General features: G+C 40.5%; 1 protein-coding gene across 9 annotated transcripts in view; it reads left to right on the top strand.

The window, feature by feature from the left end:
• Nucleotides 1–7,756: 7,756 nt before the first annotated feature.
• Nucleotides 7,757–13,436, top strand: part of NLRP3 (NLR family pyrin domain containing 3) — a 53,179-nt gene continuing 47,499 nt past the window's right edge. For 2 of the 9 annotated variants that reach the window (XM_032847571.1, XM_032847569.1), the window contains exons 1-3: nucleotides 8,878–9,006; nucleotides 9,188–9,516; nucleotides 13,193–13,291. In XM_032847571.1, coding sequence (XP_032703462.1) covers nucleotides 9,234–9,516; nucleotides 13,193–13,291 — 382 coding nt within the window. In that variant the 5' untranslated portion in view covers nucleotides 8,878–9,006; nucleotides 9,188–9,233. Of the gene's footprint in view, nucleotides 7,811–8,720; nucleotides 8,834–8,875; nucleotides 9,007–9,187; nucleotides 9,517–13,192; nucleotides 13,292–13,436 lie in introns of those variants that run through there. The other 7 variants (XM_032847567.1, XM_032847565.1, XM_032847568.1 and 4 more) reach the window with 5 other exon arrangements.

The raw sequence follows: 13,436 nt of genomic DNA, 5'->3' as shown, positions 1-13,436 counted from the left end.
AAGAAATCTAGGAATCAATCCCATTTGCATTTATACTGAAAGCAATAACATATCTTGGAATAAACCTGACCAAAGAGGTAAAATATCTGTAGTCCAAAAACTATGAAACACTTATGAAAGAAATTGAAGGTAAAACAAAGAAATGGGAAAATATTCAATGCTTATGGATCAGAAAAAGAAAAATTGTTAAAATGTCTATACTACCCAAAGCAATCTACACATTCAATGCAATCTCTATCAACATACCACCAATTTTTGGTCAGAGCTAGAAAAAACAATCCTAAAATTAATATGGAACCAAAAAAGACCCCCAATAGCCAAAGTAATCTTGAAAAAGAAAAGCACAGCTGGAGGTATCACAATGCCAGACTTCAAGCTATATTACAAAGCTGTGATCAACAAGACATCATGTTATTGGCACAAAAACAGACACATAGATCAATGGAACAGAATAGATAACCCAGAAACATACCCTCATCTCTATAGTCAAATAAACTTCGACAAATCAGGAAAGAATATCCAATGGAAAAAAAGACAGTCTCTTCAATAAATGGTGCTGGGAAAGCTGGACAGGCACATGCAGAAGAATGAAACTGGACTATTCTCTTACACCATACACAAAAATAGACTAAAAACGGATGAAAGACCGAAATGTGAGACAGGAATCCATCAAAATCCTAGAGGAGAACACAGGCAGCAATCTCTTCGACCTCAGGTGCAGCAACTTCTTACTAGATATGTCTCCACAAAGCAAACTGAACTATTGAGAATTCATCAATATAAAAACTTCCACACAGGGGAATAAATAGTCCACAAAACTAAAAGGCAACCTATGGAATGGGAGAGGATATTTGCAAATGACATAACAGATAATGGGGAGGTATCCAAAACCTATAAAGAGCTTATCAAACTCAATACCCAAACCACAAATAATCTAATTAAAACATAGGCAGAAAACATGAATAGACATTTCTCCAAAGAAGACATACAGATGGCCAACAGACACATGAAAACATGCTCAACATCACTCAGCAACAGAGAAATACAGATCAAAACCCCAATGCGATACCACCTCACACCAGTCCGAATGGCCAAAATTAACAACTCAGGAAACAACAGATGTTGCAAGGATGTAGAGAAAGGGGAATCCTCTTACACTGTTGGTGGGAATGCAAACTGGTGCAGCTATTCTAGAGAACAGTATTGCAGTTCCTCAGAAAGTTAAAAATAGAGTTACCCTATGACCCAGCAATTGCATTACTGGGTATTTATCCAAAGGTTACCGAAGTACTGATTCAAAGGGCCACCTGCATCCCAATGTTTACAGCAGCAAGGTCCACAGTAGTCAAACTATGGAAAGAGCCCAGAAGTCCATGGACAGATGAACAGATAAAGATGAGGTTCAGGGGATAACTGGGTGGCTCAGTCTTTTAAGTGTCAGCCTTTGGCTCAGGTCATGATCCTGGGGTCCTGAGATATATAACCTTGCATCAGGCTCCCCTCCCAGTGGGGAACCTGCTTCTCCCTCTCCACCCTGCTCATCCTCTTTCTCACTATCTCTCTTTCTCTCAAATAGCTAAACAAAATCTTAAAAAAAAAAAAAAAAGAAAAAAGATGTGGTTCATATACATAATGGAACATTACTTGGCTATCAAAAGGAATGACATTTTGTCATTTGCAATGATGTGGATGGAACTAAAGAGTATTATGCTAAGTGAAATAAGTCAGAGAAAGACAAATACCATATGACTTCACTCATATGTTGAATTGTAGAATCACTATGTTGTACACCTGAAACTAATATTTCACTATATGTAGGCTAACTAAAATTTAAATAAAAGCTTAAAACTAAAAAAAAAAAAAAAAAAACCTTAGAAAAGTGGGGAAAAATAAAGTTGAATCGCAATAAACACAGGTAGCTCATGGCTCCTGTACTGATCAGTGGAGGGCTGACAGACAGAAAGTAATAGCCATCCTTTAGACTGAGAGAATTTCTCTTCCAGGAAACCAGTGTACTTCTTGCAACCCATGTGGGAGAAGTGAAACTATCTCCCCTGCCCACCCAGAGGGGATGATTGATTGTGGCATGGTGTTCCCAGGGTAAGTGGAGGGAGCAGGGAGCAGGGTGAGGATTTGGGGTGTCCTGCTCTGTTATTATTGCTTAGGGTTTTCCCAATATGATCCTGACTTTCAATATTTTGGTCTTTGTCCCCAGGTCTGGTGTGTGAATTTTTGGATCAGAAAAATCTGTGTGGCATTTCCTGGCTCTGCTCTCATCTGCTGAACAAGGGCTTGTCCTGGTCTTGTTGACTATGATGTAGCGAGGGCAAAGCATATCTGTGCTGGCCATATTTCTTTTCCCCTCATATTTGGTGGGCTGCTGTCTCTGTGGCTTACATTAGTCACTGGTTTCTCAGAGTGGGTTTATTTTTGTTTTCTTTTAGCTTCCTGTAGTTTGTTCAGTGAGAAAGAATTTGTGGCCACTTTGGGTTTTCTTTACAGTGTGAGCTTCGAATGTTAAATAGCTTTTTCTTCAGTTCACTGGTTAAAATTGTGGTTCTCCACTCTGTTTTTCAAGGAGGTATGAATACAAACAAAGAAGAAATTATGTTTTACTTTTGTGACTGACCATCCTTGCTTATTATTCATGTTGACTTTTCTATTCCTGCATTTGAAAGGGACATGGACCAGCCAATAGGGATAGAAGAAAATGAGGTTAAGCGTTGTGAAGGCTGGAGATCATGTCTTTTCTTCCTCAGATTCCCAATGACTAATGTCCCTAAGTAATTGCAACTAGTCAAACTGCACCGATTTTCAAATGATTTCTTTAATTTCACTAGTTCCCTACAAACCTGTTACAATGGCTTAAACAAGTACAACACAACTGTTTCTGGCAAGGGAGCAGAGGGACTGGAGTCCTCATGCATGACTGGTGGTGGAACCACTTTGGAAGATAGTTTGACAGTTCTTTAGCATTTAAACACAGTCTTCTCACACAATCTAGCCATTCCACTCCTAGATATCTATGCAAGGAAAATGAAAGCATACACAAAAATCTGCATGTGAGTATTTATAGTGGCTTTATTAACATTTGCCAAAAATGAGACACAACCCACATGTGCTTGTGTGGAAAATAGACAAACACACTGTGGTTTGTGCACACCATGGAATCCATCCTAGCAGCAAACGGGGATGGAGATGCAGCAGCAGGAATGAGGTTCACGGGCATCACAAGGAATGGAAGGACCTGGCCACAAAAGGCTACATGCCATTGGATTCTGTGTCTGTGACACTCTGGAAACCAGGTCCCCATGGATGCCTGGGTCTGTGGGTGGAAGAGGGAGGAGAAGAGGTTGGGGGATGTTGGAAGTGGGTTTTGTTTGTTTGTTTTTGTTTTTGTTTCGTTTTGTTTTTTGCTTTCATCTGTAAAAGGCAATTATTCTGAGAATCTAAAATCTGGATAAAGAATGTTGAATTTTTTAGAAAAAAGCCTACACAGGATTTTGTCATTTCTTCCTAATACATTAAAAAATGTAATAATAAGGAGGAAAGAAATACTTTTAAAACAGTATTGCTCCAATTTGTCTACAGTATAGGATTTAAAATATTTCAATTCTATTGAGGTAAAAGCTCAATTTTTTTTCAGTGTTCCAAGAATCATTGTTTATGCACCACACCCCGTGCTCTATGCAATACGTGCCCCCCTTAATACCAAACACCAGGCTCACCCAATCCCATGTGCCCCTCCCCTCCAAAACCCTTAGTTTGTTTCTCAGAGTCCACAGTCTCTCATGGTTTGTCTCCCCCTACGATTTCCCCCAGCTCTCTTCTCTCCTTCACCCAGTGTCCTCCATGTTATTCCTTATGCTCCACAGGCAAGTGAAACCATATGATAATTGACTTTCTCTGTTTGACTTATTTCACTCAGCATAATCTCTTCCAGTCCCGTCCATATTGATACAAAAGTTGGGTATTCATCCTTTCTGGGGGAGGCATAATACTCCATAGTGTATATGGACCACATCTTCCTTATCCATTCGTCCACTGAAGGCCATCTTGGTTCTTTCCACAGTTTGGCAACCATGGCCATTGCTGTTATGAACATTGGGTACAGATGGCCCTTCTTTTCACTACATCTGTATCTTTGGGGTAAATACCCAGTAGTGCAATGGCAGGGTCATAGGGAAGTTCTATTTTTAATTTCTTGAGGAATCTCCACACTGTTCTCCAAAGTGGCTGCACCAACTTGCATTCCCACCAACAGTGGAACAGGGTTCCCCTTTCTCCACATCCCCTCCAACACATGTTGTTTCCAGTCTTGCTAATTTTGGCCATTGTAACTGGTGTAAGGTGGTATCTCAATATGGTTTTGTTTTGAATCTCCCTGATGGCTAATGATGATGAACATTTTTTCATGTGTCTTACCCATTTGTATGTCTTCATTGGAGAAGTGTCTGTCCATTTCTTCTGCCCATTTTTAAATGTGATTATCTGTTTTGTGTGTGTTGAGTTTAAGGAAACCCATGAGAATGAAGACACATCGGTCCAAAACCATGGGATACAGCAAAAGCAGTCCTAAAGGGGAAATACATAGACATCCAAGCCTCACTCAAAAAATTGAAAAATCCAGAATACAACAGCTCTCTCTACACCTTAGAGAACTGAACAATTAACAACTAATTAAGCCAACCCCATGCACAAGAAGGAAAATAAGATTAGAGCGGAGATCAATGAGATAGAAACCAGAGATACAGTAGAACACATCAACAAAACTAGAAGGTGGTTTTTTGAAAGAATCAATAAGATTGATAAACCACTGGTCAAACTAATCCAAAAGGAAAAAGGGAGGACCCAAATTAATAAGATTATGAATGAAAGGGGAGAGATCATGACTAACATCAAGGAAATAGAAACAATCATCAGACATTATTATCAATAGTTATATGCCAGTAAGTTAAGCAACCTAGAAGAAATGGATGCATTTCTGGAAAGTTATAAGCCTCCAAGACTGAAACAGGAAGAAACCGACAATCTGAATAGACCAATATCTAGTAACAAGATTGAAGCAGTGTTCAAAATAGACCAATATCTAGTAACAAGATTGAAGCAGTGTTCAAAAACCCCCCAAAAAACAAGAGCCCAGGACCTGACAGATTCCCTGGGGAATTCTACCAAGCATTCAAAGAAGAAATAATACCTATTCTCCTGAAGCTGTTTCAAAAAATAGAAACAGAAGGAAAAGCTTCTAGACCTTTTTTATGAAGCCAGCATTATTGTGATCCCCAAATCAGGCAAAGACCCCATCAAAAAGGAGAATTTTAGACCAATATCCCTGATGAATATGGATGCCAAGATTCTCAACAAGATCCTAGCAAATAGGACCCAAAAGCACCTTAAAAAGATTGAAGGTTTCTTTTAGATCTACTCTGAAGAAGTGGTGTCTATTAACTGATTAATTTATTTTTACTCATATGAGTAATACCTGGTTATGGCAACAGAATAGAATTCAAATAGTACAGAAAGATAGAAAACAAAGAGGAAAGGCTGTCTCTTCCTAAAATAAATAAATAAATAAATAAATAAATAAATAAATAAATAACTTCCATGCTTTCTGGTTCAAGGTGATTGTCTGTGTCTCTGTCCTGACCATCTGAAGTGCTTGCTACTCCTCGGACCGGTAGAGCTTGGCATTCAGGTCTGCCCTTTTGCCCTTTCCATGGTTGGAGTAGGTATCTCTATTTCTTCTCTCAGGACATTCTGCACACAATTGTATAACAATGGTAGTAGCAGGACTTAATCACTGACTCCAGCTTCACTAAATTAGGTTGTACTCATTTAGTCATTTGTTCAATCCCTAGTACAACTCTCTGCCTTCAGTGCCATTGGCACAGAGACAAAACCATTTTCCAGCACCCTTCCTCTGGACATGGAGTCATGTCCCTCTCACTCAAGGGCTCTGCACTGGCTTGGGGAGATGAGCACCTGTCCTCCACCCTGCTCTATGAAACACATGACACTGGCACACTGGTCCTGCAGCCACCATGAGTGCTGGGAAACATGGTCTGGGTGCTTCTCTGACCTCCAGATCTTCCTGGGCCCAGCAAGGTGCTTTTCAGGCTTGCAGACATGCCTGGCACACACCAGGTGCTCTTTAAGTATTTGTAGAACAAGTGAGTAAGTGAGTCAGGGAGCAGAGTTTGTGTCTGTCCAAAGGAATTGAAATCAGAGTCTCGGAGAGATGTCTACACTCCCAGGTCCATTATAGCATTACTCACAACAGTTAGATATGGAAACAAGCTAAGTGTCCATAAACAGGAGAATGGATGAAGATTATATATATATATATATCTCACACAGCATGGATATTATTCAGCCATGAAAGAAAAGGAAATGCTGGTGTTTGCAACAACATGGATAGACCTTGAGGGCATTATGAAAGGTGACAGTCATACAGAGAAAGACAAATACTGTATGATGTCACGTATATGTGGAATGTGAATTAGTCAAAATTACAGAAACAGAGAGTGGAATGGTAGTGGCCATGGGCTGGGGAAGGGAGGACTGGGGAAGTATCGGTCAGGGTAACCAAGTTTTTGTGATGCAAGATGACCGAGTCCTGGAGATCTGCTGTGCAGCACAGTGCCCATAACTGATCATTCTGTGCTGTGCACTAAATATTTACTAAAAGGTAGATCTTGTATTAAGTGTTCTTACCATACACACAAAAAAGTAATGATAAAATAACAATAATAATACAAGGGTGTTAGGAAACTTTGGGAGGAGATAAATGTGGTCTGGTGGAGGTGATGTTTTCACAAGCGTATTCTCACTTCAGTAAGGTGGTTACAGACAGTGACAGGTGATGCGGAGAGCCTACTGCCTGCCATCGGCCTCCATCTGATGGCTTGATGGCTGGTACTTGCCAGCCCTGGCAGAATCCTCCATCCCACTCTGTTCTCTGCCATCAGAACCCTCCCATGGCCGCTGTGAGACCCAGAGGGAACATCCCTACCCCAAATGGCCACTGAGGACAGTGCAGACATCTCTGACTACAGCCAGAGATAAGAACACTATTCATTTGGTTTGGAAAATCCAGCTATATGAGTAACTGTTAGTCTCTGGCTTTGTCTGTGATGCAAGCTTGTTCACTCCATGCTGAAGCCACATCCTTCCTGCTCCTGCTGATCTGTGACCATTATAAATGCATCAAGTTTCCTCTTGGGCTGTTTCTGAGGCTGTCGTCTGGGTGAGTCCAGCTCTGTGGAGCTGCATGGCTGGAAAGGTCTGGGGAGAAATGAGGAGGGGATGTTGAGGGCCAGAGTTGTCTTGGTTAATACACTAAGGATTTCTTCTGACCGCTTCCAAGTCTGCCCTTCAACAATGATTCTGGAAATTCCTTTTATGTTTCTCATTATTGTGCATGTATGCAAGTGTGTGTGTATGTGTGTGTGTGTGTGTAGGGGCAGGGGGTGAGGGAAGGAGTGTACAGCTTACACCCACAACTGCAGCAGATTTGCCAAGCATGCCTCCCGCAAAGAGTGGATGTGTATGAGGAAATAAATGTCCTGGACACCAAGGGACACAGGAGGTAAAAGTCAGGATAGGGTGCATGAGACTTAGGGATAGGGGTCACAGAGGAGAGGTAGAGTCCTGGTGTCAGTGGAAAGACTGATGGAGGGGGACCTGGGAAGGTCTGTAAAACTGATGGATCTATCTGGACATGCCCCACCTCCCTTTCAAATGCATAAGTAATGGACTTGGTGGTTGTGTGGAGCCAAAAATGAGAGGCAAGATGAAGGTACAAGGAGAGGTGAGCATGCTTCAGTTTTCTTGCACACTCACTGCGGTCACACTAAATTCCCACATGCACTGTTCCACAGCTCCATAGGCCCTCTCCTCCTGTTAACATCATTTATGGCTTTGGGTCGGTGTGCTTTCCCGAATTCAGTAATATGAGGGGATTGATCCCAAACAAAGCCAAAGTATGCATTAATCCAAAATATGGGAGACATAGAACAGAGAAAGACACAGCAGCTGACCTCTGCTCTTTGTGAACCCTAAGTCTATGTGGTAAAACAGATCATGAACTCTGTAATAAGATGCTGTGTGTGATAAATGCCGGGAAAGTGTTTTTTGACTTTTAATCATCTATTTTATTTTATTTTTGATCTTGTTTGTTGGTATCTGACTAAGGAATCTAGGTAGGTGGTGGATGAAAGAGTCACGGACATTTTCATGCTGTGAAAGTAGTATTTAGGGACATAAGTTCAGAAATCAGTGACCCTGATCTAAATTCTGGTTTTGAACCCCCCCTTTTTTTTGGAAACCGTGGGCAACTCACTTAATTTCTCCTAAGACTCGGTTCCTCTTCCATAAAGTGGGTCTAGGTCTATGTGTACCTCCTAGGGCTTTGCAAGAGTTAAGAAAACACATTAGTGCAGGGTCCTGCCCGTGAGAGGTTCTCAGTAACCATGAGCTCTAACAATGACTATGATTGTTAATGTTGCCAGGAGACCTCAAGGAGGTGTCGTGTGTTTATCATTCCCCCTATGCACCCCAAATGTCATCTCATTTGTTTCTATCAATAGATGGATGGAAGTGCAGTCGAAGACCATCCCCTTCTCTGTGCGTGTCTGTCTTCTCCTTTCTCTGTCTAGCCACGTGCTGCTCTATTACAATTATACTTACTCACTTCCTGGGTCAAAACAGAAACAGGGAACCAGAGCCTTTCAGTTGGAAGGAACAGAAAAGGCATATTTTCCATTCTGTCATTTTATAGATGAAGAAACAGAAGCTGAGGAAGAGTTTGTCCTAGAACACAGCCCAGGAAACAGTAAGAACAAAGTTCTCCCCGTATGTTGAGGGGACATTGTGAAGTGGTTTGGACATATAGTACTGTGGACATGATTGCGTTTGTAGGTTTAACTACTGTTTCTCTCCATAGGGACACCATTTTTCCATGGCTCAGGACACACCCCTGAGTCAAGCCAACAGGAAAACCTTGTGGTGGGTATTTGGGTCACTTTTCAAAACTAAAGATGGCATCTCATTAAAGTTCAGTTATATATATATATATATATATTTTTTTTTTTCTTTGTATTGTGGGTTTTTCATGGCTTAGTTCTCTCTAAAGAGGATAGAATTTTTAGAAGACTCTCCTTGCATGTGCACTGTTTTCACCATCTAGCTTTCTGGTGTGGATCTCTACACAAGGACCCTGAGAAAAGCCACAGATGAACATGGCTAGTGTCCGTTGCAAGCTGGCCCGTTACCTGGAGGATCTGGAGGATGCAGACTTTAAGAAGTTCAAGATGCACTTACAAGACTATCCTTCTCAGAAAGGGTGTCGACCACTCCCTCGGAGTCAGACAGAGAAAGCCGACCACATGGATCTGGCCACTCTGATGATTGACTTCAATGGTGAGGAGAAGGCATGGGCCATGGCAGTGTGGATTTTTGCTGCAATCAACAGGAGAGACCTTTATGAGAAAGCTAAGAGGGATGCACCAGAGTGGGGTGAGTGGAAGGAAGACAGCATATTTTTTAAATCGTAATAAAATACACATAACATAAAATTACCTTTTTAAGCCATTTCTAAGCATATGTTTCAGCAGTGTTAAGCACATTCATGTTGTGCAATCAATCTCTACAACTTTTCTTCATCTTGCAACACCCTGTGCCCATTAAACAACAATTTCCCTTTTCCCCTCCCCTCAGACCCTGGAACCACCACCTTCTGTCTCTATGAATTTAACTACTCTTGGTACTTCTTATAAACTGCATGATAAAGTATTTGTCTGTTTGTGTCTGGCTTACTTTATGTAGTATAAAGTCCTTGAGCCCCTTCCATGTTGTCACATATGACATGATTTCAGTCCTTTTTAAGGTAGAATAATATCCTGTGGTATGCATATACCACATTTTGTTCATTTATTTATCCATCAGTGGACATTCAGATTGCTTCTAGTTTATTGTGAATAATGATGCTAGGAACATGAGGGTACAAACCTCTTTGAGACCCTGCTTTCAGTTCTTTTGACTATATGTTCAGAAGTAGAATTATTATATTATATAGTGATTCTAGGTTTCATTTTTTGAGGAACCATCATAATGTTGCATAATTTTGCACTTCCATCAACAGTGTACAAGAGCTTTAATTTTTCGTCATCCCTACCAATGTTTATTTTATTTTATTTTTGTTTTGATACTATTCTAATGGGTGTGAAGTGATATCTCATTGTGGTTTTGGTTTGCATTTCCCTATTGACTACTAATACTGAATGACTTTTCATGTGCTTGTTCACCATTTGTTTATCTTTGGAGAAATGTCTATTCAACTTTTCTCCATATTTTATTTGGGTTATTTGTTTTTTTGTTGTTGACTTATAAGGGTTTTTTATATATCCTGGATACTAACACTATCAGATATATCATTTGCAAATATTTTCTCCCATTCCATGGATTGCCGTTTCATCTGTTGATGGTATCTTTTGATGCAATGAAGTTAGTATGTTTGTTTTTAGATAATTCCTTTTATCATCTTGGCTTTATCCTCTGTTTTCTTCTCATGATAGTGCTATGAGAAGTTGGAGGAAAACAGGTTTTTTTTTTCTAGTTTCTTTAAAAATGAAACTAGAATGAAATGAAATGAAATTTTCTTTAAAAATGAAAGCCAGGGCTCATCTACCCCTAGGACTGTGGAGATACTGCGGGTGAAGTTTTTATTCTTTCAGCTTGGTGTTCAGATCACGGGAAGAGCACAAGCAAGGGCTCAGAGGAATCTAGAAAATCATAAGATGGTGACATTGAACTAGTGGAAAAGAGGAATAAAGATGAATCAGCAGATTAGGAGAAGCATGGTGAGTGGAGCAGCAATATGGGTGAAATGAGGGAGAGACACATGACATGGAGGCATGAGGCAGGGGTGCACAGTAGGAGGATGTTATAAACAAATTGCATATAATAACACGATTATGATTGTGTCAGTGCTTATATGCTCGCTAACCAAATTTAAGTTACAGAAGTGAGTTTACCAAGCAGTTTTTATGGATTTTCATCATTCCTCATAAAAACACCACAAAACTGGCATTTTGCCTTTTGTTTTTGGTAGTCTGTACATGCCCATGTAAAGCTTGAACTCACAACTTCTAGATCAAGAGTTTCATGGCTGGCCTACCAACAACACCAGCCAGGCACCTTCAGGCTGCACTTTTGAAAGAACTTTCAATTTCATTACTAAACGAAGTACACCAGTCACGAAAAGACAAATGCAGTATGATTCTGTTTGTAATAGGTACTAGAGTAGATAAATTTATAGACAAGAAGTTGTTGCCAGGGGCTGCCGAGTAGGGACTGGGGAATTTCTAATGGCTATAGAATTTTAGGTTTGCAAATAAAAGATAATCCTGGAGCTCAACCAGCCACGTAAATTGAGCCTAAAGAGGTTTTGGTTGTTTGTGGCTCTCTTTCAGTCAGAGTCAAGGCCTGGGTTCAATGCTGGGTGTGTCTTTGGCTGGAGTCTGGTTCTTAACCACTAGGCTATTTTGGCTTCTATAACTGGGCTATGAGATGGAAGAATTATACCTAGTAAGAAGTTTGTTTGTCTTTTGCTGGGGAGGACCAGATTATAGGGTAAGGCTTTAGATAAGAATTAAGTCATGATTTTGGCTTGAGTTAATGTTTAGATTTTGTTTTGTAATTGGGGTCACCAATAGCTTTTGCATTCAGACTGAGTAAACGCCTACCAGGAATCCTTTATGTTGATATTGGTTTCATCTCCCAAATATTTCCCCTGGTGCTTAGCACTCATTCTTTTGTACCTCAGTTTCTCCAGTGAAGTGCCTCCTCTTTAGGATGTGTAATTTAGTGACTGTTTAGATCTATGATTCTTAACTGTAGATGCATTTTGAAGCTTTCAAAATATAATGGTGCATGTGCACCCAAATGTTTATAGCAGCAATGTCCACAATAGCCAAACTATGGAAAGAACCTAGATGTCCATCAACAGATGAATGGATAAAGAAGTGGTGGTGTATATATATATAATGGAATACTATGCAGCCATCAAAAGAAATGAAATCTTACCATTTACGATGACATGGATGGAACTAGAGGTTATTATGCTTAGCGAAATAAATCAATCGGAGAAAGACAACCATATGATCTCCCTGATATGAGGAAGTGGAGATGCAACATGGGGGGCTTGGGGGACAGGAAAAGAATAAATGAAACAAGATGGGATTGGGAGGGAGACAAACCATAAGTGACTCTTAATCTCACAAAACAAACTGAGGGTTGCTGGGGGGAGGGAGGTTGGGAGAGGGTGGTTGGGTTATGGACATTGGGGAGGGTATGTGCTATGGTGAGTGCTGTGAAGTGTGTAAACCTGGTGATTCACAGACCTGTACCCCTGGGGATAAAAATACATTATATGTTTATAAAAAAAATTAAAAAAAATATAATGGTGTTGGTCACCACCGTGGATAGACTGAAAAATATTTACTGGGGGTGGAGCTTTTTTAAAGCTTCCTAGGTGAATTTCAAGTCAGTAGGGATTATGAACCACTGAGTTAAACAAACCAGCTTGACAATTCTGTCCTGAAGACCCAGAATGTGTGTATGATTAATCCAGGCATATGGGGGCAGGGGAGGAGGAGAATCCTGCTGGCCGATAGCCATTTTGGGGATATTTAGATATTTAGTGTGGGGATGGTCTCAAAACCAAGGTACCAAGGGAAGTTTGCCAAAAACAAAGGATAGGAGAAACCTTGCCTGTCTCATGTGTTTGCTGATTGATTTCTCAGCCTGGGAGAGATCCTGAGACTGGATACTGTGGGGACACAATGCTAACTGGGTAAGTGATAGTGACATCCGTTTTTTGAAATTAGGAGTGCACAAATGTCACAAACTGGATGTCCAACTGTACACCTGTCATCTGCAGCTCAAAGCTATGTTTTTATTTGCAAGATGTCTGGGATAGGTGACTTTGAGCTGTGCCAGGTGTTGAGTACTGGGTCTCAATTACATCACCTTATTCAGGAGTCCTGATTTTTAACTTTCTTTCTTTCTTTCTTCCTTCCTTCCTTCCTTCCTTCCTTCCTTCCTTCCTTCCTTCCTTTCTTCTTTCTTTCTTTCTTTCTTTCTTTCTTTCTTTCTTTCTTTCTTTCTTTCTTTCTTTCTTTTTTTCTTCCAGATAATGTACATGTGGTATGCCGGGAAGAAAGCCTTGAAGAAGAGTGGATGGGTTTATTGGGGTACCTAACCAGAATCTCTATTTGTAAAAAAAGGAAAGGTAAGCAATGGGGATAGTGCTTCCTATTGCATCTGGAAACCCAGTTTTGGAAGCTGAGAAGCTTGATCATTCTAAATGTTCCTTCTCCTTGGTGAGCAAAGGCCCATTTTAGAAAGTCCACTAGAGCTGAAAAACAGATCAGTGT

The sequence above is a fragment of the Lontra canadensis genome, unplaced genomic scaffold (assembly GCF_010015895.1).
Source record: "Lontra canadensis isolate GAN:19392208 unplaced genomic scaffold, GSC_riverotter_1.0 scaffold190, whole genome shotgun sequence".
NCBI lineage: Eukaryota > Metazoa > Chordata > Mammalia > Carnivora > Mustelidae > Lontra > Lontra canadensis.
Note: the sequence above shows the minus strand (reverse complement) of the source record. Positions and strands in the feature narration are given on the sequence as shown.